The sequence below is a fragment of the Rana temporaria genome, chromosome 5, assembly GCF_905171775.1.
Source record: "Rana temporaria chromosome 5, aRanTem1.1, whole genome shotgun sequence".
NCBI lineage: Eukaryota > Metazoa > Chordata > Amphibia > Anura > Ranidae > Rana > Rana temporaria.
This window is the reverse complement of record NC_053493.1, coordinates 52,006,578-52,033,225: the sequence shown is the minus strand read 5'-3', so window position 1 is coordinate 52,033,225 and position 26,648 is coordinate 52,006,578. Positions and strand designations below refer to the sequence as shown.

General features: G+C 44.3%; 1 protein-coding gene across 3 annotated transcripts in view; it reads left to right on the top strand.

Moving 5' to 3' along the window:
• The window catches only part of LOC120940022 (protein adenylyltransferase SelO-like), a 90,710-nt gene that overhangs the window by 62,838 nt on the left and 1,224 nt on the right, over nucleotides 1-26,648 (top strand). For 2 of the 3 annotated variants that reach the window (XM_040352547.1, XM_040352548.1), the window contains exons 14-19: nucleotides 3,708-3,752; nucleotides 5,796-5,877; nucleotides 5,959-6,051; nucleotides 8,417-8,496; nucleotides 12,579-12,622; nucleotides 16,509-16,588. In XM_040352547.1, coding sequence (XP_040208481.1) covers nucleotides 3,708-3,752; nucleotides 5,796-5,877; nucleotides 5,959-6,051; nucleotides 8,417-8,496; nucleotides 12,579-12,622; nucleotides 16,509-16,588 — 424 coding nt within the window. Of the gene's footprint in view, nucleotides 1-3,707; nucleotides 3,753-5,795; nucleotides 5,878-5,958; nucleotides 6,052-8,416; nucleotides 8,497-12,578; nucleotides 12,623-16,508; nucleotides 16,589-18,289; nucleotides 18,348-26,648 lie in introns of those variants that run through there. The other variant, XM_040352549.1, reaches the window with a different exon arrangement.

Genomic DNA, 26,648 nt, shown 5'->3' with positions numbered 1-26,648 from the left:
AATTTACTATAGGGACAAGATGAGCGTGATCCAGTGCTGGAAAAAACCTAGAGAATCTCAAAATGAAAGGATACCATTAGCCAATTTTTATTTTACTGAACTCTTACAGTACATCTTTAAAGGGACACTAAAGGAAACATTTTTTTTGCTGAAATGACTGTTTACAGGGTATAGAGACATAAAAGTTAACTGATTCTTTTTAAAAATGATTACAAATAGATAAAAATCAATCATATAATGTGCCTGCAGGTTAGTTTCACTTTTAAACCGGTTTCATGTTCCTGCGAACTAGAGAGACACACAGAACAATAACAAACAAATCCAGGGCAGTGTTTTGTTTTTAAAATGAATCTGATTGGTTCTGTTAAGTTTTAGACACATAGTAATGACAGCTTAGACCACCGTGAAAAGCTCCCAGTACTGTGGTTATAAGGAAACCAGGAAGTGTGGAGATCACAGCAGAATTACAGCAACTTCAAAGCAAAAACGAACAATAAGGACATGAAACCAGGACTGCAGTAAGGTAAAGGAAGCTATTTAGCTAAAAAAAAAATTCCTTTTGTGATCCTTTAAGGATGTTATATTATTTATGATAGTCTGGTATGTCTGGGTTGTGCCACTCAAGACTCTTATTTCACTTTTTGTTCGACAGTGGCTGGTTTAGTTATCCATAGTATGTTTTATCCCTCTGATGAGAGCTCCCCCCCCATTACTCTCCCCCAGGGGCGGACTGACCATTGGGGCTCTCGGGCACTGCCATCAGGGTTGCCAGGCTCAATAAAACCAGGGACAGTATGTTCAAATCTGTGTTTTTTTTTTTACATCTGTCCCTGATATGTCTGAAACTGACATGCTTTTGATGTGAAAATCCTGAGATTTTAGCTGCCCTGCCTCCTGGCTTGGTGGCCATCTGTAAGCCCGGGGGCCCCATAATCTTCCATTGCCCGGGGGCCCCATGAGTTGTCAGTCCACCCCTGCTCTCCCCCATTACTCTCCCTCATCCTGAAACCTGTGCTGGTAATACATGGCTTGGATTTTAGCTGATTCAACAATTCAAGTCATGGGTGCCCCTGTCAACACTGCCCGGTTCCACAAACGATTGAGGAAGCCGGGTGGAAAATTGTTGGCTGAACAGTGATGACATCTAATCATATACAGTCACTGTGCGGGTATTCAGGCAGGCGAATACAACAGCTGGCAAGGGAGCTTCTTCTGTCCTCACTGTTTAGCATGGGTGGGAGAATTGACTAATTTCTCTTGTTCAGCCCACAAGGGTTGAACAAGAGAAATATACATTTATTTGTGACTGGCCTTGCTCCTTCGGCTGCATTATCTGTAAAATGTAGCTAAAGCCGTTACTTTTTAATTTGGATAAAGTAGGTAAGTCTGTGACCTGTTTTTTTTTATTGCTCCATGTGTCTCACTAAGGGCATTCACCCGGGTTTTTTTTTTTTTTTGTCTTAGTACTACTATCCCTGGGTCAAGAAGTTAGAAAAAGCCAAACTGTTGCATTGTCTCCAGAATTGATATAGAGGGGAAATCTTTCTATAGGGGCACTTATTCTGTGTCAGCAGTCTAATGCCGCGTACACACGGTCGGAATTTCCGACAACAAATGTTCAATGTGAGCTTGTTGTCGGAAAATCCGACAGTGTGTATGCGCCATCGGACATTTGCTGTCGACAACAAATGTTTGAGAGCTGGTTCTCAATTTTTCTGTTGGAAATTCCGATCGGGTGTAGCCAATTCCGCTACGCACAAAAATCCACGCATGCTCGGAATTAAGCAGAAGAGCCGCACTGCCTATTAAACTTCATTTTTATCGGCTCGTCGTAGTGTTGTACGTCACCGCGTTCTTGACGTTTGGAATTTCACATTTGTGTGACAAGTTTGAGCCAACATTCCGTCTGAAAAAAATCCACTTTTTTTTGTCGGAATATCCGATTGTGTGTACGCGGCATAAGAGGAGATTTCTCTTTTTTTGGAGAGATTTCCTCTCGCTACCTGCTGTGTCTTGAATGAAGGAAAATCTCCCCAAAGGAACATAGCAAAAAAAAACACAATCTATGCTATCCAAAATAAAATAAAAAAATGTGGTTATGATATACAACTATTGTAGTTAAGATTATTATTATTATCATTATTATTATTATTAGAGGTGCACCAAAATGGGAAATTTCAGAACCGAAACGAAACCAAAATAAAAAAAAATGTCAGGCCGAAACCAAAACCGAAAAATTACCTTTCTTTTCTTTTTTTTTATAATTGTATGTTAAAACATCACCCCCACCACCTGCCCCTCAACCTCCTGCCACAGTGCCACCATCACCTCCTGCCCCACAACCTCCTGCCACAGTGCCACCATCACCTCCTGCCCCTCAACCTCCTGCCACAGTGCCACCATCACCTCCTGCCCCACAACCTCCTGCCACAGTGCCACCATCACCTCCTGCCCCACAACCTCCTGCCACAGTGCCACCATCACCTCCTGCCACAGTGCCACCATTACCTCCTGCCCCACAACCTCCTGCCACAGTGCCACTATCACCTTCTGCCACCATCTTCTTTATTACCTTGAAGCAGGGCTGGGATCTGGGCTGGACTCTGGGCTGTGCTGTCACGGCTCCGTCCTCTGTCTCTGCCTATGGCAAGTGTCACTGCCAAAATGTCGCTCCTGAGTCCTCCTGACTCGATCGGCTATTAAAAAATTGGCGCTGGGTAGCTCCATTACGTATCTGTGCATGTGCCGCCCAGCCGAGTGGATACGAGCTTTCCCGAGCCCGAAGCCGGCCAGGCTCGGGAAAGCTTGTATCCGCTCGACTGGGCGACACATGCACAGATACGTAATGGCGCCACCCGGCGCCATTTTCGAATAGCCGATCGAGTCAGGAGGACTCAGGAGGGACACTTTGGCAGTGACACTCGCCATAGGCAGAGGCAGAGGACGGAGCCGTGACAGCCCAGTGGCCATCATTTTTATGGGTGCCGATATATCGGTGCATCCCTAATTATTATTAAACAGGGTTTATATAGCGCCAACAGTTTACGCAGTGCTTTACAACTTGAGGGTAGACAGTACAAATACAATGCACTTTAATACAGTAGGAATCAGAGGGCCCTGCTTCTTAGAGCTTGTAGTCAAAGGGGTAGAGATACAAGAGGTAATAACTGTGGGGGATGTGCTACGAGAGAAAATAAATGTACAGTTGTTAGGTGGGGGCCAGATAGGCTTCGCTGAAGAGATGAGTTTTCAGGAATCGTCTGAAAGTAGACAAAGTAGGATATTGGGGTAGAGCATTCCAGAGGATGGGAGAGGCTCGGAAGAAGTCCTGGAGGTGAGCCTGGAATGAGGTGACAAGGGAGGAACGAAGAGGATGATTTAGTTGATATTTTGGGACCAGGTTAGAAATGTAGCTGGGGGCCAGGTTGTGAATTGCTTTGTAAGATATACAATTGTACTTTAATATCAATTACATTAAATAAAAATCCAACAAGGAGGGTGAAACATCCTAGTAAGACACATCATGTGGATGGAGACAGGAACACAATTTCAGAGTTCTCATTACCAGAGTCTCCTGAGAAAGATAACTTGCAGTTAGGTAAATAAACTCAAAACCATCCACCAAAAAGGTACTTATCATTTTCAGATGTTCTGCATAAAACACTATCTTGCCTGTAAAATTAATCAACTATATGATTCTGTTTCAGAGCCTCAGCTGTACTTATGGGCTTTCCCGATCTGTATTACTACAGGTAGGTCATTGTTTTCTAGGACTTTCTTAAGGTATTCCATAACCACTTCAGCCCCAGAAGGATTTGCCCCCTTCCTGACCAGAGCACTTTTTGCGATTCGGCACTGCATCGCTTTACCTGACAATTGGGCAGCCATGTGACGTTGCACCCAAAAAAATTGACGTTTCTTTTCTTCCCACAAATAGAGCTTTCTTTTGATGGTATTTGATCACCCCTGCATTTTTTTTTTTTTTTTGCGCTATAAAAAGCAACAAATATAATAAATATCCCTAGAAATATTTAAAAAATAAACTACCGTATATACTCGAGTATAAGCCGACCCGAATATAAGCCGAGGGAAATAATTTTACCACAAAAACTGGGAAAACCTATTGACTCGAGTATAATGCCGCGTACACACAATCATTTTTCGGCATGAAAAAAAACGTTGTTTTTCAGCATGTCTAAAAAACAAAGTTTTTCCAACTTCATCTTTAAAAACGACGTTGCCCACACACCATCGTTTAAAAAAATTATGAACAAAGCGCGGTGACGTACAACACGTACGACGGCACTCTAAAGGGGAAGTTCTATTCGCCTTTGGGCTGCTTTAGCTGATTCCGTGTTATTAAAAGACGATTTGCGCTTTTCTGTCTGTTACAGCGTGATGAATGTGCTTACTCCATTATGAACGGTAGTTTTACCAGAACGAGTGCTCTTGTATCATAACTTGCTTCTGAGCATGCGCGGGTTTAAAACGTCGTTTAAGCCCACACACGATCATTTTTTACAACCCGAATTTTTTTTTTTTAAAACGACATTAAAAAAATGCAGCATGTTTGAATATTTTTTTTGATGTTTTTCAGAAGCCGAAAAATGATGTGTAGCCCACACACGATCATTTTAAATGACGTTTTTCAAAAACAAAATTTTTTTCATGCTGAAAAATTATCGTGTGTATGCGGCATCAGCCTAGGGTGTCCATCTGCATGCCTCACTTTGCCTCACTGTGCCCATGTCTCACTGTGCCCATGCCTCACTGTGCCCATTCCTCACTGTGTCCACGACTAGACTGATGTTTAACATGGAAGTCTATGGAAGGGATGCCCAGATTTGAAAAATCGTTGCTCCCCAGCTGTAGGTCCCCCAGACAACAAACTTTGCACACTTGTGTGCCAAGTTCCGGGTCCAGGGGACCTACGACCGGCCGGTACTGGGTTCCCAAAGTCACAGGGGAAATGACCGTTTAACATGGGAGTCTACAGAAAGGGGTGCCCGGCTTTGAAAAATCGGTGCTCCCTGGCCGTAGGTCCCCCGGACAACAAACTTTGCACACTTGTAGAGGACTACATGTGTGCCAAGTTTGGGGTCCAGGGGACCTATAGCCGGCCAGTACCGGGTCTCCAAAGTCCGGGAGATCAGGCGCAAAAAGGTGACTCGAGTATAAGCCGATGTGGGACATTTTCAGCACAAAAAAATGTGCTGGAAAAATCGGCTTATACTCGAGTATATACGGTAATATCTTTTTCAGAAGATGCACAGATGTCTCTGTAATCGCGGTCAAAATCGGGACTGGCAGCGGGAGTGAAATCGGGCAAGTTCAGCTGAACTCGCACAGCTTCACTCCCGCAGCCCAGTGTAAACCTGAATGTTGTGCGGGAAAGGTACGGTCCATGTGCGTTTCCTGCACCGTATTCAAAATGCAATGGGTGTTGTGCTACGGGTATCAATAAATTCTTAACAACACCCCAAACACAGATTGCAAAATTGGTTTACAAAGATTGCAAACACAGTGCATTTTTTTTTTTTTACACTACATTAGTTCTGTAAAAAAAATGCAGCTTGATATACAAGACTGCACCTGTATTGCAGTACCATGTAATTTGGTGCAGTGCATTTTTGAAAAGTAGCCCATTCAAATATAAGGACTGAAAAACGCACTGCACGGAATCACACAAGGACGTAGACCACGTTCCTGTGCAATTCAGGTGTGAACCGGCCCTTGGGTATTATTGTCTTTATTGCTGTCACAAATGTTTTTTCAGATGCTGTTCTTGTTTTCAGATTCACAGAACTCTTTAGGACTAAGCTTGGCTTCCTAAGTGCGAGGGAAGAGGACCTGACCTTGATCGCATCCTTCCTTAATGTACGTTAGACTTAATAGAGGACAGAATGTGAAGAAGTTATAGATAGTCTTATGTCACATTGTGGCTTTTCTTCTTTACAGCTGATGGAAGAAACCCGGGCAGATTTTACAATGTCATTTCGTCATCTTAGTGAGATTACATTGGACCAGCTATCCAGTCTCAACATCCCTCAGGTAGGTGAAGATGAGAACACTGAAGCCCTGTACACACGATCGGATATCTGATGGAATCTGATCCGATGAATTTTTTCGTTGGTTATCCAATGAAGCTGACTTTCATCAGTCTTGCCTACACACCATTGGTCAAAAATCCGACCGCGTCCAAACGCGGTGACGTAAAACACTACGACGTGCTGAGAAAAATGAAGTTCAATGCTTCTGAGCATGCGTGGATTTTTGACCGATGGACTTCCACACAGACGATCGTTTTTTTTTTCTATCGTTTTTTTATCCATAGGAAAAATTTAAAACATGTTCTATTTTTTTTAACTGGTGGAAAACAAACTGATGGGGCCCACACACGATCGGTTTGACCGATGAAAACGGTCCATCGGTCTCTTTTCATCAGACAAACCGATCGTGTGTACAGGGCTTGAGAGAGACATTGGTAATACATAGGTCATTACCCATTCCAAACAGATAGCTAACCTTCCTAAACTGATCCTGTAGAAGTTAGTAAAACAGAACAGTATGCTCTATTCAAAGCAAGGCCATCTAAATGCAAAATTCCACTGCAACTTCTGTTTTCATTTCGGACGGTCATTGTTGGAGTAAATCACTGACTGCTTTCTTATTGCTGTTTTTTTCTAAGTTGGTGGCAAACTCTCCATGCCATAGTCCCTTTCTTTATACCATAATAGTAGCAGAAATGTAGAACTCAACAATTGTATACCACACAATTGGCTTGAAAATGTTTTAAAGCTTCCAAAGCACACAATGCTCAATTTGATCTCTCAGAATAGGTTCAAAGTGATTAAAACAGTAGTAAAAAAGGATTGATGATTGTTTTGTTTCGCTGCCCTTTAGGCCCCGTACATACGGACGGACCGTTTTCATCGGACATGTCCGCTGCCGAATTTTGGTCTGATGGTTGTACACACCATCAAACCAAAATCCCAGCGGACAGAATACGCGGTGACGTGGCCGCGACCATGACGCAGCGACGTGCGTGACCCTGGAAGGTCAATGCTTCCATGCATGCGTCTAATCACTTTAACGCATGCGAGGGCTTTCGGCCGAGCGGACATGTCCGGTGAGTCGTACAGACGACCGAACATGTCCGACGGACAGGCTTCCAGCGGACATGTTTGTTAGCATGCTAAGAAACATTTGTCCGCTGGAAACCTGTCTGATCCGCCGGAAAATTGTCCGGTCGGACGTACAGACGAGCGAACATGTCCGCTGAAACTGGTCTGCGGACCAGTTTCAGCAGACATGTTCGGTCGTGTGTACGGGGCCTTAAAGGGGTTGTAAAGGAATTTTTTTTTTAAATAACAAACATGTTATACTTACCTCCACTGTGCAGCTCGTTTTGTACAGAGTGACCCCGATCCACGTCTTCTGGGGTCCCTCTGCGGCTGTCTCTGGTCCTCCCTGCAAGAACTCCACACATTAATGCGAGCTCCCTCGCATAGTGTTGAGTCCTTGCGGGCGTGCTCCAGTGATACAGCGAGCAGCCATAGCCGCTCACTGTATCACTCAGCCCCGCCCCTGGAGGTTCGCTAATTGCATATCCCTGGTCTAGGAGATATTTGCAATGTCCCCGAACAATGTTTTCTACTGCGCATGCGCCACCTTGAAAGGGCACGCTGGTAAAATCTGCAGAAAATCTAATAGTGTGTATGGGGTCTTAGTATGCAAGACAAGCTCCTGGCACATGCCCTTTGGACAAATGTCTGACACTTTGTTGGCCACCAATCTAATTGTGTGTACCAGGTTTAACTCTGTGAGTTGCTTTGCCACTCCCATTGGATTTTGCCAGTTGCTATCTGTTGCCTGAGCCAAAGCTGTCACCTTCTGTGGATTTCTTCTGCCTTCCTGACCTGGATAATGACCAACCTGTTCACCATAGTTATCGAGAGAGAGAAAACTATTATTGGGTAATGTACAGATCTCCACATTTAATACAGTGACGAAAATTTAAAAAGGCAAGTATGTAAAGCCTCGTACATGTGTTTGGATTTCCATCGGACAAATCAGTGGAATTTTGTGCAAAGGGCGGTAAAAATGTGTTTTTTCTGCTCTTTAGCGCCACCCTTTGGGCAACTTCTGCTAATGTTGTCTTATGGTTAGCATTGGTTCGGAGCATGCATGTTTGTACTTTGTATTTTAGTCCAATGGACTTGTGTCCAACAATTTTCGAAAGGAGCATACAAACGGTCAGATTATCCAACAGAAACCCTCCAATCACACAGTTGTTGTCGGAAAATCTGATCGTGTGTACAGGCCTTTAGAATGTGAAAGCCACAACATTTTTGAGGTTAAAACAGGTAAACGAATATATGAGCTCACTGAAAATACATTATACTTTCCCTTTAAGGAATATTGGGCACTTCAGGAGCTTAGCAAACATAAGAATTTTCCAGCATGGATTTCTGAATACCTGCAAAGACTGCAAAGGTAATAACTTTATATGATTGTAATGTGTTTTATATATATATATTCACAGTATGGGCTAGATTCAGTAACACTTACGACAGGCGTATCAGTAGATACGTCGTCGTAAGTCCGAATCCGCGCCGTCGCAACTTTAAGCGTATGCTCAAATTGAGATACGCTTAAATGTTGCTAAGATACGACCGGCGTAAGTCTCCTACGTCGTCGTATCTTAGGGTGCATATTTACGCTGGCCGCTAGGTGGCGCTTCCGTTGATTTCAGAGTAGAATATGCAAATGAGCTTGATACGCCGATTCAGAAACGTACGTGCGCACGGCGGATTTTTTTTACGCCGTTTGCGTAAGGCTTTTTCAGGCGTAAAGTTACTCCTGCTATATGAGGCATAGCCAATGTTAAGTATGGACGTCGAGACAGCGTCGAATTTTACGTCGTTTGCGTAAGTCGTTCGCGAATAGGACTTAGCGTAAATTACGTTCACTTCGAAAGCATTGACTATTTGCACTGTTCGTTAGAAATGTAATTTACGTTGGGTCATCTTTTCTTTACATAAAACACGCCCACCTCTTGACAATTTGAATTAGGCGTGCTTACGCCGGCAGATTTATGCTACGCCGCCGTAACTTAGGGCGCAGGTTCTTTGTGAATACAGAACCTGCCTCACTAAGTTACGGCGGTGTAGCGTATCTGAGATATGCTACGCCCGCACAAAGTTACGGCGGGCTATCTGAATCTAGCCCTATATGTGTGTCTTCTATGTATTGAAGAGACAAGATGTTGGTTATACAGAGTTTTGGGGATTTGGGCCTTACGACATGAACATGAGAAGTAAAGAAAATACTTTGAGCCCAGGTTCACACTGGGTACGATTTGGTACGATTTGAGATGCGATTTCACATGTCAAATCACATCTCAAATCGGTGGCATTTGCCGGCAATTGTCGGCAATGACACCTTCCTAATCGGTGCGACGCTGCATCTGCGGCGCTGCACCCATTTCAAAAAGTAGTCCCTGTACTTTTTGAAAAGTAGTCCCTGTACTACTTTTTGCGATTTCGGGCCGCGATTTACATTGACATCTGCACAGTCTCTTAAATCGCGGCCGAAATTGGGACTGCCAGCGGGAGTGAAATTGTGCGAGTTTAGCTGAACTCGCACGGCTTCACTCCCGCAGCCCAGTGTGAACCTGGGCTGAGCGTCCCTTTAATCAGCTATTTGCAATGCAATAAAGTGGACATGTACACAGATGGACTGCAGATCATACAGTGATAGGAGAAGATTCACCTAGAATGGCGTTTCTTTGTGCGGGCGTAACGTATCCTATTTGCGTTACGACCCCTGCAACTTTTACAGGCAAGTGCCGTATTCTTAAAAGAAAGTTGCGCCGCGGTAGCGTAAATAGGCCGGCGTAAGCCCGCCTAATTCAAATTGTGAAGAGGTGGGCGTGTGTTATGTAAATCAACCCTGACCCGACATGATTGCCGTTTTTCACGAACGGCGCATGCGCCGTCCATGGAATTTCCCAGTGTGCATTGTTCCAAATTACGCCGCAAGGACGTCATTGGTTTCTACGTGAACGTAAATGACGTCCAGCCCCATTTACGGACGACTTGCGCAAACAACGCAAATTTTTCAAATTTCGTCGCGGGAACGACGGCTATACTTAACATTGGTACGCCGCATATACGCCTCATATAGCAGGGGTAACTTTACGCCGGGAAAAGCCTAACGTAAACGGCGTAACTGTACTGCGTCGGCCGGGCGTATGTTCGTGAATTCGCGTATCTAGCTGATTTACATATTCTAAGCGTAAATCAGCGTACACGCCTCTAGCGGCCAGCGTAAATATGCAGTTAAGATTCAACGGCGTAAGAGACTTACGCCGGTCGGATCTAACAGAAATCTATGCGTAACTGATTCTATGAATCAGGCGCATAGATACGACCGCTCAGACTTTGAGAATCTGGCCCACAGTATTTTAATTATTGTAGAAATAAAAAATTATGTGCAGAAAATACCCTCATCTGTATTGTTATTAACTGAATAGAGTGTGATGGGAGCTGGGACTGCATTTCTCCAAATACAACCAGATGCTGTCCAGATCTCCTCCATTCAGGAGCTGACATGGTCACAGCTCAGTGTATCATCCACTTTATTGTACTGATTAACTGTACAGATATTTAACATGGCACATGTGTTTTAGGGTAATGTGTGTATTTCTATGTTTACACTGTCCCCATAGACGATAGCCTGCAGGCAGTAAACGGCCAGGATTAATGGGTAGAGAGGCAGCAGCTACTGTAGGGATTTTACATTGGCTTATTAGAGTGGAGCTATTTTTATGCTTTCTGCAGTGTATTCATCAGGCTGTACCTAAAACGATATAGGAGTGTGCTTTCACGCAGCTGCTAATTACGTCTGCTCTGTGTGACGGAAAGGAGGGTTCTGTGAAAAGCAGCAGCTAAGGCAGAACTAAAGTCAAAACTAAAATGATACTAAAGAAAAAAAATAACAGACATGTCAAACCTGCTCTGTGCAATGGTTTTGTACAGAACAGCCCCGATCCTCAGTTTCTCGAGTCCCCTGCTGACGCACCTGGCTCCTCCCTCCTGGGTTCCCCCACAAATCCAAAATATCCCAACACTAAAGTACACGTAACACTTGTCCCTCCCTTAACACCTAATCTAATTACTAAGAATTTGTACTAAACTAATCGTAGGCAATTTATACTGACCATATGACCCAAAGATACAAGGTGTTATGCCCTGTACACACGATCGGTTCGTCTGATGAAAACGGACCGATGGACCGTTTTCATCGGACGAATCGATCGTGTGTGGGCCCCATCGTTTTTTTTTTCCATCGGTGAAAAAAAATAGAACCTGTTTTAAATTTTTCTTATGGTTAAAAAAACGATAGAAATAAACAATCGTCTGTGGGGAAATCCATCGGTCAAAAATCCACACATGCTCAGAATCAAGTCGACACATGTTCGGAAGCATTGAACTTCATTTTTCTCAGCACGTCATTGTGTTTTACGTCACCGCGTTGGACACGATCGGATCTTTAACCGATGGTGTGTAGGCAAGACTGATGAAAGTCAGCTTCATCGGATATCTGATGAAAAAATCCATCGGTCCGTTTTCATCAGACGAACCGATCGTGTGTACAGGGAATAAGGCTCCATTCACACCATGGCGTTCCGTTTTGCGGTCAGAATTTGGGCCGCAATACGGAAATGCCTTCTGTCGCTGGCCGCTCTTGCAATCCCTGTTACTTTGAATGGCACCCAAATTGCTGCACGTTTTTGCTACAATTTCCGCCCGACAAATGGCAGTAAAATCGAGCAAACAGAATCGCAGGAAATGTAAACTGACTTGCCCATGTGCAGCTCAGTGTACACTGTATAGAACACTGCAAGCAGGGAGGTAAGTTTATTTTATTGCAGAAGAGATATTGCTGCAAAAAAGCTTTTTAAAGTAGTGAAAGGCTGAAGTTTTTTAACTTCATACATTCTATGCATGAGGGTGATTACGCCCACAAAACTGATGCCATGGTCTGAATGTCTCAGTTACATGCAAATATCAACTTTTCCTGTTAGGCTTCACCCACATCTGAGCGATCTGAATCACGGGCAGAATCGCCTCGATTCTGCCCGCGATTCGAAACAGCGGCAAATTGCAGGGCACCCTTGCAATCCCCGTCACTTGCAATGGCACCCCAATCGCTGCGATTGTCTACTGGAGCTTCTTTTCAGTGACCCGCGATTTTGTTTGCGTGATTTTACAGCGATTTGTCGGGCGACAATCGCTGCAAAATCTTGCCGCGATTGGGGTGCCATTTGAAGTGACGGCAATCGCAAGGGCGTCCTGAGATTTTTTCCAATTCACGGGCAGGATCCCGGTGACTCCGCCAGCGATTCGGATTGCTCTGATTTGAACGGAACCCTAAAGTACCACCTCCCGAGACTTTGTAATGATCATTTAGTATAATCGGCCCCCTTATAGATCAGAGAGAGAGGCTTGGAAGATGGAGGAGGGGGGCAGTTGTTGTATGTTTTAAAGTATGTTTTCTTTGCTTAATTTTAGGAATCCAGAAATCTCCAATCTTGAAAGAAGAATACAGATGATGAGTAAGATTATTATAAATCTAAGGCCTTCTTCAAACGGGCAGCACTCTTTATCGCCCCTCCGAAAAATGATCTGCAGTAGATCGCTATTCAGAAGGCAGTAGAGCTGTGGTTGCCAGGCATTCATGAGACAATCCTGCCACTTAGGCCCCTTTCAGACTGGGGCGGGAGCTGCGGTGGCGGTATAACGCCGCTAAAAATAGTGGCGCTATACCGCCGGAATTGCCGCGGGTATCAGCCGCTAGCGGTGCGGTATTAACCCCCGCTAGCGGCCGATAAAGAGTTAATATCGCCCGCAATGCGCCTCTATAGAGGCGCATTGCGGGCGGTATTGCCGCGGTTCCCATTGTTTTCAATGGGAAGGAGCGGTGAAGGAGCGGTATACATGCCGCTCCTCTCACCGCTCCAAAGATGCTGCTGACAGGAGATTTTTTTGTCTCCCGCCAGCGCATCGCCTCAGTGTGAAAGCCCTTCGGCTTTCACATTGAGGTAGCTGGGCAGGAGTTTTTCAGGCGGGATAGCAGCGCTATTTTTAGCGCTTTACCGCCTGAAAAACTCCTCAATGTGAAAGGGGCCTTAATGTATACTTTTTTTTTTTTTAAGAGGAACAGGGATTTTCTAGTGGATTACAAATGTCCCGCTCCCAGTTGCAGAGCAGCCCCATTAACTTTCATTAGTTGCATTTGGTACAGTAGCAGTACTGCCTGCCAAACGCTACATGCTGTATAAGGCTGCCCATATATTATACAATTTTCTTGTACAATTTTCCTTTAGATTTACCAAAACCATATACTGTAATATGAAGTCAAACTTAAACGCTTTCAACTTGTATGCAAACAGGCAAGCCCTTACAGTATATAGTTGAAGGTAAATCTAAAGGAACTTGAATAAGAAAATTGTATGGCCAGCTTAAGTTTGGCTACACTGCGAAACAAAGCATTGTGGCTGCTGCAATATGTACTTTTCCTCCGGCCACCATTGTATAGATTAGGTGGGTGTGAACAAGGACTAAAGGCTGAACTGCATTCCTATAGTAAACCACCACGTATTCCAGTCCAAATTCAGCACTTGAAAAAGTTTTTTTAATATTTCTGTTTCATTTTTCTTTTACATGTTCACATTATACACATAGGGCCAGATTCAGGTACAATAGCGGCGGCATAACGTATCGCATTTACGTTACATTGCCGCAAGTTTTACGGGCAAGTGCTTGATTCACAAAGCACTTGCCTGTAAAGTTGCGGCGGCGTAGCGTAAATCCCTCCGACGCAAGCCCGCCTAATTCAAATGGGACGTGGATCATTTAAATTAGGTGCGTTCCCGCGCCAAACTGACTGCGCATGCTCCGTTTTGAAATTTCCCGCCGTGCTTTGCGCGAAATGACGTCGCACCGACGTGATTTTTTGAACGTCGACGTGAGTTACGTCCTTTCCTATTCACGGACGACTTGCGGAAATTTTGTTTTTTTTAAATTCGACGCGGGAACGACGGCCATACTTTAACATGGCAAGTCTAAAGATAGGCCAAGAAAAAGCAGCTTTAACTATACGCCGGGAAAAGCCGACTAGCGACGACGTAAGAGAATGCGACGGCCACGCGTACCTTCGTGAATCGCCGTAAACAGCTAATTAGCATACCCGACGCGGAAAACGTCGCAAACTCCACCCAGCGGGCTCCAAAGTATTACACCTACGATCCGAAGGCGTACGCCTGTCGGATCGAAGCCAAAAGCCGTTGTATCTTGGTTTGAGGATTCAAACTAAAGATACGACGCGGCAAATTTGAAAGTACGCCGGAGTATCAGTAGATACTCCGGCGTACTTCTTCTGTGAATCTGGCCCATCATTTTTGCTGTATATAGACATGTATTTTATTAATATACTTAACTAGAAAACCTACATCAATTTACAGTCTACAGTCACTAAAATTCTCATACAGACACAGTCTAGGCCAAGGTAACTTCACAGTCAGTTTTTAGATTGTTAGAATAAATTGGAGCACATGTAAGGAACCCACACAAAAGCTGGGTTCACACTGGTGTGACATACGCTCTGACTTTGGAAGCTCATGACATGTTTAAATCAATGTTTCCCTATGAGAGCCGTCCTAACTGGTCCGACACAAGTCAGTCCGACTTTAAAAAAGGTTCCTGCACTACTTTGATCTGACTTGGGCACGATTTCAGCCCATTGATTTCAATGTAAGTCGCATCCAAATCGAATCACCGTCTTAACTAATCTGACTTTGGCATGCTCTGAGGATCTTGAAGGGGAACCCCACACCAAAAAAAACAAGGCGTAGGAAAAGACCACACCAGATCCTTCGGTCTGATATGGATTTTATGGGAAACCCCCACACCAAAAAACAAAAGGAGAGTGTACCATACCATACCAGGCCACATGCCCTCAACATGGAGGGGTGGGTGCTTTGGGGACAAGGGCCTCTTCCCTACAACCCTGGCCGGTGGTTGTGGGAGTCTGCAGGCGGGGGCTTATCTTAATTTGGAAGAACCCTTTGACAGGTGGGCCCCTAGATCCTGCTTTCCCATGTGAATGAGTATGGGGGTACATTGTACCCCTACTCATTCACCCCCAAAAAAGTGGCAAAAATAAAAACCGTACACAGGTTTTTGACAAAGTACTTTATTAAAAATGTCCCCCGTCATAGCTTCAACGTGTCTTCTCCCTTCGCTGATGTCTTCTTCCTCCAGTGAAGGGGGCTTCCAGATTCCAAAAAGCCCCAGTCTTCAGACCCCCACAACCACCGGCCAGGGTTGTGGGGCATGTGCCCTGGTATGGTTCGGGGGGCTCACTTGCCCCCCCCCTTGCCTGACTTGAAGGGCTGCATGCTCATATAAGGGTCTGGTATGGATTTTGGGGGGATCCATTTTTTTTTTTTTTGCCATGGGGGTTCCCCCTTGTAACCCATACCAGACCAAATAGTTTGGTGTGATATTGCGGGGGGACCCTACGCCCTTTTTTTTATTTCTTCCTCAAGATCCACATCAGACTCTGGGCCTGGTATTGTCGGGATCAAAGTCTAATCACATTCATTGAAGTCTGATGGAAGTCGGACATGTTGTAGCAGTGTGAACCCTGTCTAACACAGAGAAAATATTCTAACTGCATGCAGATCGCATTCTTACAAGGCACTCTGAGAGCAGCCTGGCGCCCTAAGCTGAGTTGCGTGTGCGCAGCTCAGATTACAGCACAGGAGAAGACAGCGAGCAGGCAGGTATGGACATTTTATTGCAGAAGATGCATGTCGTCCCTTCTTCAATAAAAAGCCTGCCTGATTTCTGTTTCTTACAGCAGAACTTCAAGCGGAACTACACTGCATCTGAGCACCACAAACCAGAAACACTATTTAATTCATTTTTAATATTCAAAGCAAACTCTGCCATCCATCCATGTCTCCATGCTTTGTTTTGTTTAGAAATCACTTTTAAAAACAGCCCCGTAACATTTATGGCCATGGCCATCTTGGGTAAGGGCAGATGATTCATGTAGCATTTTCTTCCTGGAATCCATCTACCCTTAGCTCAGGTTAGTATGTAGGCAGGAGGGTGTTCTTAGCTGAGAAAACCTCTCCTCCCCTTCTGAAGACTTCTGGGATGTATGACATTATTTGCCTAGGCAAGAAACCAGGAAGTAACTGAAGAAATGTAAAAATAAAATAAAATAAAAAGAAGTTTAAAACATGTAAATATGATATACTTTATTATCTACTATTATATATTAGTAATATCTGTTATTAATGCTAGCAGCATAAGGACTAAAGATAGTCAGACTGAGAGAGTGACGTTCCACGTATGTGAATTATCTATACATTCTATAAAGCTGTGTAGAATTTGTTAGATGAAATGACAGAAGCCGGATTTCTTTTATAGACACTAACCCAAGATACATCCTGCGCAACTGGATGGCAGAATCGGCAATTCTCAAGGCAGAGAGGAATGACTTTTCAGAGGTGAGTTTTGCATATAGATGCTGCATTATGGAAACCAGAATAAGGAAAAGTATAGCTGTAGCTTGTGGCAACCAGTCAAGATGCCTTTAATATCACTTTACAAACTGTCTGCTACCCAGTTTATACTGCTATATTTGCTCTGGTAATGTAGATTTCAGTGACTTCTGGTAATAAAGAGGCTAAACAGAAGTCTGAATGCTTGGCATGCCTATGACTATGCACTGTTTGACAGTCCTCCCCAGAAATATCTGTTAAGCCTCGTACACAGGACCAGTTTTCCCGGCAGGAAAACTGCCAGGAGAGCTTTTGGCCGGCAATCCCGGCCGTGTGTATGCTCCTTAGCAGTTTTCCCGTCGGGGAAACAGACGGGAATCCCGACAGGGAAAATAAAGAACCCTGCTCTCTATTTGCTCGTCGGGTTTCCCGGCAGAGTGTTTCCTGCCGAGGAAACCGGTCGCCTGTATGCGGTGAAAAACCGTGCATGCTCGATAACACTTTGACGCATGCGCGGTAGCATACAAGATAAGTGTGGGGTGTAGCAAGATGGCGGCGACGTCATCGAATGACGTCACCACGTTCTTTCCATTCAAAAGAATGGCAGTTCTTTTGAGTGGCCGTCTGTGTACACGGCTTTGCAAGGCAAGCTTGCCAGGAATCCCGTCAGGAAAACCAACGTTTTTTTCCTGGCGGGATTCCCAGCCGCGTGTACAGGGCTTTAGCCTAGGTTCACACTGCTGCAAATTCAAAATCGCGGTAAAATGCGCGATTTTACCGCGATTTCGCGGCTGCGATTTTACCGCGATTTCGCGGCTGCGATTTTGCCGCAATTTAATGTAAATCGCGGCCCGAAATCGCAAAAAGTAGTACAGGAACTACTTTTTGAAATCGCAGATGCGGCGTCGCACTGATTAGGATAGTGCCATTGCAGACAATTGCCGCCGATTTGAGATGCGATTTGACATGTCAAATCGCATCTCAAATCGTTCCAAATCGTACCCAGTGTGAACCAGGGCTCTAAGAGATTTTTTAGAGAAGACAATAATGACTTTAGTAAACAATCCTGCTGGGTTACTTGGTCATTTGTTACAGAATAAGTATTGATTTGTATCACACGTACTGCAGACTATAAAATCTATATACTGTTATAGAATAATCTTGTTGATGGTCCTGCAGGTCATATATACACACAGTCTACGTGGGTTGAAAAATACTAATTATACATCAAGCTGTGTTTGAAGAGAATAACATAATTTATAAGAGATTATTCATACCATAGCTGATCACGCTGCTAGGAATGTATTGTATCTCTGCATACAATATAGACATTGATGGGTCTATTTTTGCAGTTTCACGATTGCCCTTTATTACTGTGACAGCTAATAATTAACCATGAGTATAGAATTACTCATCGAAGCACAATTTTGTATTGTGTGGGTTAACAGGAAAAAAAAAAAAAGTCAGGAGTTTAAACTGTTTTCGATAAGTCAGATACAAGATTTTCTGTATGCTGGATGTGTAGCTTCAGCTACAAAGAGGAGTAAAATAACCAGTAGGATCTTGTAATGGCTTCTAGTGGTTATTAGTACTAGTAGTTATTGGTTACTGTGGTGCTCAGGTACCATTTTTCATGCTTTTTCAGTAACAATTGTAATTTTTAACAGTGGCAGGTCCGTCATAATTTGATAATAAACTCTTTTTCAGCACAGGCTTGGAAACAGGGAAGGCAGAAAAGGAAACTCTGATTAGGACTAAGTAAAAGTCCAACTCTACTCAAAACAGGGTCGTACCTACAGTGGTCACAATTGCGACACAACATGCCCCCCCCCCCACCCATATGCCTGAATAGGAGGAGCCTCGGGGGAGGTGGCTGCATATTGAGGAACCAATCTCTACATTTTCCTCCTGTAGCCACTGAATGCCCATGGAAGGGAAAGAAGGAGAAGCGGGCATTCAGTAGCTGCAGGAGGAAAATGGAGAGATCGGTTCCTCCTATGTGCACCCGCCACTCCTCTTATCCAGCTTCTTTCTGCTGCCTCTGGGTTGCTCTCCAGCTCCCCTGTGCTCTCTGCTGACCCTGCACCCTCATCCCCTACAGCACTGCTGGGTTCCCTTCTCCCCTCTCCCGCCAGCTGCTGCAGGGGATGTGTCAGGATGGAGAGCGAGAACGGGCCAGTAAATGTGTAATTTACCGGCCCCTTCCTTTTTTTAATGGAGAGTCGTGATCCATGCCGATCACTGATTTTGTCCATTCATAACTGAAAACATAGTAAACCCCCATCAAGTCATTTTCTGCAGCCATTACCTTCTGTACCACCACCCCCTCCCTTTAGAATGTAAGCACTACGAGCCGGGCCCTCATGTACCTTCTGTATTTAACTGTACTGTAATTGTGTTGTCCCCCCTATACATTATAAAGTGCTGTGTAAACTGTTGGCGCTATATAAATCGTGTATAATAATAATAAATGATGGTTGTTATGTTTGAGTTTGTGAATTAATGGAAAGAATGAACAGAGCTATTCCTGTCCATTCATTTAGTGCAGCTGAGACCTTTTTTTATCTCCATAGGTGAAACATCAGAGGTCTGTTTAGACCCCTTATATCTCACCAATAATTAAAAACAAAAAAATAAGAAAACTACTGACACCAGTGGTGGAACTACCAGGGTCACAAAGGTCTCACTTGCAACTGGGCCCTGGCATTCCACCACTGGGCTCGGAGGGGAGGGGCCCAGCTGGGAGTCAGGGGGGTTCCTTCAAGGTTTCTTCCACCAGGGCTCTGAAGGTTCTAGTTATGCCACTGACTCAATACCTTTTATTTTGTCTTGGATAGAGCAGGGAATGTCATTATTGCTGTCTGTGTCCCTATTCGAAAAATTTCACTTCACTTCCTGTCAAATTATGGAAAAATCTCACCAGTGGGGACACAAACATGAACACTGGGTGACAATTACTTCCCCTACATTGGTGCTACAGAGACTGGTTGAGAGGGAAAAAAATGCTATACAAAAAATACTGCAAACAGACTGACCATGCCGGTTCACACTGGTGTGATGTCAGACATCGCATGAGATTTGCACCGCACATGCAATGTCTGTGCGATGCAAATTCAGCCATACAGATTTTATGGCTGAATTTGCATCGTATTCAGACCAAAATTGTGCAGGACCCTTTTTATTGTCCGCACCAGAATCGGATCACATGGGTGTTCACACCCATGAGATCCAATTCCTGTCCAAATTCACAGTTCACACTGTGATATGTGAACCGATCTGGGGGTATTTTTAACTTTCTATTGACACCTGCAGCGGTTTGCATAGGGCAGTGTGAACTGTGCCTGCAAGTTCTATACGTTGCGTGAACCGTCACTGGAATTGCGCTGGTTCCCGCATCGCGCTGGTGTGAACCGGCACTCGGAGCCTATGCAATTCCAGCCTGAAGCTGCAGCACCCCTTCCCCGGCTCTGATTTTACATGTGCTCCTGGTAGCAGCCAGAGAGCTATGCAGATCAGTGTGAAAAAAAAAATCTATGCAGATCAGCCGAAGCTGCCTCCAGCTGCTGCCAGAAATCAGATATGTTGGTGGAGGTGTGAAATAGCATTACTGTCTGCAGCATACTATAAGCACAACATTAAAAAAGAGAGGCTCCCACAACATTTGCATATAAATGTATATATTAGTTTAATTTAACAAAAAACCCTGGAGTAGTGATCTCTTTATTTGTCCCGAGTGATCTGTGTACTACCCTGGACAGTGCTGGATGTTGGGCATTCCATGTAATAGTACATAAGACTCTGCTCAGGGAGTTTGCTGTTGTAGTTCAGTGCTATTTAATTCCTTTATAGAATGAGAGTTCAGATCGTTCTTCTCAGCAGACAGGAGGCCGGGCTAGTGACCCACTCTTGCCCTCCACCCTTCAGCTGTTTGTGTGCAGTACAGTTCCTGAAGAGGAAAAATGTAACTAGGTGACAAAATCTATGCTAAATAAAATGGGAGGCAGCTAACACAAAGGTAGTACAGCAAACCCTAATGAACACGTTATAATTATTGTTATTATTATATCCAAGCTATAATTATATAATGGATGTGGGAAGGGTTTAGGAATTACAGCTCTTAAGATTAGACACCCCATCCCCTTTCAAGGGACCAAAAGTAATTGGGAAATTGAATCAAAAGCTGTTTCAAGGCCAGGTGTGGGCTATCTCCTTCATTATTTCTTCATCAATTAAGCAGGTAAAGGGTCTGGAGTTGTTTCTAAGTGTGGTATTTGCATTTGGAATCTCTTGCTGTGAACCTTCATCATGTGTTCAAATGAGCTGTCCATGCAAATGAAACAAGCCATTGTAAGGCTTAAAAAACTAAACAAATCCATCAGAAAGATAGCAGCAACATTAGGAGTGGCCAAATCAACAGTTTGGTACATTCTGAGGAAAGAAGAACACACTGGTGAGCTCAGCAACATAAAAAGGCCTGGACGTCCATGGAAGACAACAGTGGTGGATGATTGCAGGATCCTCTCTATGGTAAAGAAAAACCTGTTCACATCATCCAGACAAGTGAAGGACACTCTCCAGGAGGCTGGTGTATCATTGCCAAAGTCTACAATCAAGAGAAGGCTTCGCAAGAGCAAATACAGAGGTGAAAGGTGAAAACCACAAGGTGAAAACCATTTATAAGCCTGAAGAATAGAAAAGCCAGATTGGACCAGGGCTTGACAAATTTGCTTGGAATCTAGGAGCCAGCTAAAAAAGTTAAGAACCAGGAATGCGCCCCGTCCCGCCAAGCTCACACGCAGAAGCGAACACATACATGAGTAGCGCCGCATATAAAAGAGGTGTTCGCAAGGTATCTCCACGATTGGTAGAGCGAGAGCAATAGTTCTAGCCCTAGACCTCCTCTGTAACTTAAAACATGCAACCTGTAGAATTTTTTTAACGTCACCTATGGAGATTTTAAAGGGTAAAAGTTTGTCGCCATTCCACGAGCCGATGCAATTTTGAAGCGTGACATGTTGGGTATCAATTTACTCGGCGTAACATTATCTTTCACAATATAAAAAAAAATTTGGCTAACATTACTGGTGTCTTATTTTTTTAATTAAAAAAGTGTATTTTTTCCCAAAAAAGTGCGCTTGTAAGACCGCTGCGCAAATACGGTGTGACAGAAAGTATTGCAATGACCGCCGATTTATTCTCTAGGGTGTTTAGAATAAAATATATATATAATGTTTGGAGTTCTAATTAGAGGGAAGGAGATGGCAGTAAAAACAAACAGGGGAAGCTCTATTAGCATTGCTGGTTGTCTTGTTTTACCAACGGCCACCACAAGATGGCACCAGATTACAGAAGGAACCATAGGCCTGCGAAGGCTGCAAAGCCGCAGCCTCAATTACTGCTGGCGCGGCCCGATGCGATCATGCGGCGGGGGAGGTAGGGGCGCACGGAGACGCAGGATACCCCAGCTGTGCCACCCCAGGTCGCTTATTCTGCGACCTTGCGCCTGGGTTTCGTCGAACCCTGGATTAGACTATGCCAAAAAAACATTAAAAAAAAAGCCAAACCAGTTCTGGAAAAGCATTCTTTGGACAGATGAAACAAAGAATAATCTGTACCAGAATGACGGAAAGAAAAAAGTGTGGAGAAGGCTTGGAACAGCTCATGATCCAAGGCACACAACGTCATCTGTAAAACATGATGGAGGCGGTGTGATGGCATGGGCATACGTGGCTTTAAGTGGCACTGAGTCATTGGTGTTTATTGATGATGTGACAGAAGCATCTGGATGAGTTCTGCAGTGTTTAGAGATATTGGCCCAGATTCACATACATTGGCGCATATTTATGCCGGCGTAGCGTATCTAATATACGCTACGCCGACGTAGCACAGAGAGGCAAGCACCAAATTCACAAAGCACTTGCCTTCCAAACTGCGCTGGGTTCCCTCGGCGTAAGCCGTCGTAGGTGGAAGTGGGCGTGAGCCATGCTAATGAGGCGTGACCCCATGCAAATGATGGGCCGAGTGCCATACAAGTACTTAAAACGAACGGCGTGGACGTATCCCAGTGCGCATGCTCAGAATCACGTCGGAACTACTTGCTAAGATACGACGGATCACTGCCTACGACGTGAACGTAACCTACGCCCAGGCCTATTCACGTACTACGTAAACGACGTAAAATACAATGGCTGTGTTCCCTGGTTCATACCGTAGCATGAGTTGCGCCTCATATATGGGGAATAACTTTACGCCGGACGTACGACTTACGCAAACCATGTATATTATGCGCCGGGCGCAAGTACGTTCATGAATCGACGTATCTCCCTCATTTCCATATTTGAATAGGGAATCAATGGGAGCGCCACTTGCGGCCAGCGTAAATATGCGCCCACAATACGCCGGCGTAGGAAAGTTACGTCGGTCGGATGAAGCCTATTTTCAGGTGTATCTCAGTTTATGGGCACGGTGCATAGATACGACGGCGCATATTTACACTTACGCGGCGTATCTCGAGATACGCCGGCGTAAGTGCTTTGTGAATCCGGGCCATACTGTCAGCCCAGATTCAGCCAAATGCAGCAAAGTTTATTGGACAGCTCTTCACAGTATAGATTGACAATGATCCAAAACACACTGCAAAAGCAACACAGGAGCTTTTGAAGGAAAAGAAGTGGAATATTCTACAATGGCCGAGTCAATCACCTGATCGCAACCCAATTGAGCATGTATTTCACTTGCTGAAGGCAAAACTAAAGGCAGAAAGACCCACAAAGAACAACTGAAGAAAGCTGCAGTTAGAGCCTGGCAAAGCATCAGAATGAACATTATATTTATGATTATATCCATTAGTCCAATTACATTTCCCCCTGAAAATGGGGGGACTGTGTATAAAAAATATTTATTATAATGGTTGAATCATAATCGTAAAGACTGAAAAAATAAAGCGTGAAAAACTAAAAATTCAATAAATATTACTGAATATATTCCAACAATGTCCAAAAGTATCCGTGCATTGCTAAGTTCAGAGGCATGTAGAGAAAAAGGTGTAAAATGGAACTGATGTAACCACTCCAGTGAACATGAGGATATTATTCAAACCGCATTCAGAGAGCTATCCATCACCATCAAGTGAAGTGCAAACTCACCGGAACAAATGGCTGCTGTGACAGCAGCATATGTGCCTCTCAGCATAAATGGAAACCCCTCTGGAAGTTTAGAAGCAATGTGTTCCCACTGGTACCTTTAAGCGGAATCCGACTAACGATAAATAAAGCTCACCAGGAACCCAGATGGATTTTCCATAGTGTAGTATGTTTAATGGTCCAAGTATAAAAACACTTACATAGATAGCCGCAGGCGACCCGGAATCCCACATCAAATATCCCACCCCACCTTTTTCTCTACTTGCCTCTGAACTTAGCAATGCACGGATCCTTTTGGACATTGTTGGATTATATTCTGTAGTATTTATTGAATTTTGAGTTTTTCACGTTTTTTTTTTTTTTTTCAGTAATGAGATTATGGTTCAACCATTATAATAATTTTTCGGCGCTGCACTTTAGATTTATATGAAGAGGAAAAATGCCCAGCTCAGACACACAGCGCTGCTGCATATACTGAATCCCACACAGCTATCATTTCTACCATTAGCTCTTGCAGCTGAAATTAGAGTTTAAGCGCCTAGCTGCCAGCGAGACACGGTTCGGATTCGCGGGACAGAATTTTTGTTATAAAAACATCTCTGCCATTCTGAAGCTTCCCTCCAACCACTTTGCATATTATTTTATATATACTGTGATTCTGTACTTGCCAAATATGCTGCAGAAATCTCCCTCCACTGAGTCTGGCTGCGTCCATTTTAACTGTGGGCAGCTGAAGCTGCTGTCTTTTCACTTCCTGGATTTACACAGAGGCACACCTCCAGCCCAGCAGCTCTCATTGGCCCTCTTATGACTCAGCCCCCCTTCCTTCCTTCCTTCCTTCCTTCCTTCCTTCCTAGCAAACTCTCATGAGAGTGAGAAAGAGCTGTACATGATGTCCTAAGCCTAGGCTAATGACCAGCAAAGAAACAGGAAGTGTGCTGTATATGTTATTTACTGGCAGAATTTTTTTTTTCTACTATCCAAAGTTAAAAAACAAGGGCAAAAGATTTAGTAGATGAAAAGATGAAAAAATTACAAAAGGTCCGCTTTAAGTAGTTAAAGGAGTTTTCTTTTTTTCCTGCAGATTTCATGCATTCATACTATCGATCATCCTATACAACCCCATTCCCAGCTCATCACAGGTTCTTGTTTCTTTATATAGAGACTTTTAGCTAGATTCACGTAGTTTGCCGCAACTTTAAGGCGGCGTAGCGTATCGTATTTAGAGGCAGAGAGGCAAGTACTGTATTCTCAAAGTACTTGCCTCCTAACTTACGGCGGCGTAGCGTAAATGCGGCGGGCGCAAGCGCGCCTAATTCAAAATAGGCTGAGGGGGCGTGTTTTATGATAATATGCTTTGACCTGACGTGATTGACGTTTTTTTGGAACGGCGCATGCGCCGTCCGCCTACATTTCCCAGTGTGCATTGCGGCTAAGTACGCCGCACGGGCCTATTGATTTCGACGTGGACGTAAATGACGTAAATCCCTATTCACGGACGACTTACGCAAACGATGTAAAATTTTCAAATTTCGAAGCGGGAACGGCGGCCATACTTTAACATTGGCTATGCCACCTAGGGGGCATCTTTATCTTTAGGCTGCCTATCTCTTACGGAAATGGCGTATCTGTACTGCGTCGGCCGGGCGTACGTTCGTGAATAGGCGTATCTAGCGATTTACATAATCTACGCCGACCGCAATGGAAGCGCCACCTAGCGGCCAGCCTAAATATTAGATAGGTTTAAGTGTATCTCTGTTTGAGAATACACTTAAACTTAGGTCGGCGCAGATTCCGAGTTTGGTCGGCGTATCTACTGATACGCCGGCCTAACTCTTACTGAATCTAGCTATTTCTTCCTTTTAACTTCCCCAGAAAATGACAAGCAGAACAACAAAATATATCTGTCACAGATCAGTAATTTATCAATGGGACTGACTTTATAGCTTCAGGATATCTCATGCTGCCTGATAAAGGAAGCCAGACAGTGATAAGGAACAGAGCTGACCAGATGGGGCTCCAAGATATAATCGCAGAGACTCTGCAGTGTAATGTTAACTGCAAAAACATCAATTCAAAGCGGAGGTTCCGCCGATTCTTTTTTTTTTTAAAGCCAGGAGCTACAAATACGGCAGCTGCTGACTTTAAAAAAATGGACACTTACCTGTCCAGCTCGCCCGCGATGTCAGCAGCTGAGGCTGAGCAATCGCTCGGTCCTCGGCTGCTTCCACCGCCATCCTCCGTGAGGGAATCAGGACGTGAAGCCTTGCGGCTTCACTGCCCGATTCCCTACTGTGCATGCGCGAGGATCGTGGCGCCCCGTCACTGGTCCCCGATCTCTCCTGGGAACAGTGTTTCCCAGAAGACAGCTGGGGGGTGACGTGACAGGCTGGATTCCCCACGGGAGTCAGAACCCGCAAGTTGTGCAAATACCTGTCTCAGACAGGTATCTGCAGCCCCCTCCCCCCTGAAAGGTGTCAAATGTGACACCGGAGGGGGAGGGATCCAAAAAGCGGAGGTTCACTTTTTGTGTGAACCTCCGCTTTAAAGTGTATGTAGTATCTCTTCAATACACGCACATTATTCCATTTTTTTTCTTTTTTGCAAGCACTGGATTAGACAAAATATACCTGTGGATCTCCTAAAATGTTATGGTGCTCAAAACTTCTTGTAGTGAGTTGACAACACAGTGCCTCTGCTGAATCAAAATCCTATGCAGTGTTTTTAGTCTTGTCTGAGTTGTCCCCTGGCGGATTACAGGACACCTCCACCTCTGCTTATCTCTATAACATAAGAGGAGGTGTTTTATAGTCCAGCATCTCTCAATGGACCTTTTCACACTGAGTCCTGCAAGCAGCATCTTTGGAGCAGCTTTTGGGCACTGAAAAAAAAAACGCTCCAAAAACGCCCCTCTCCATTGAAAT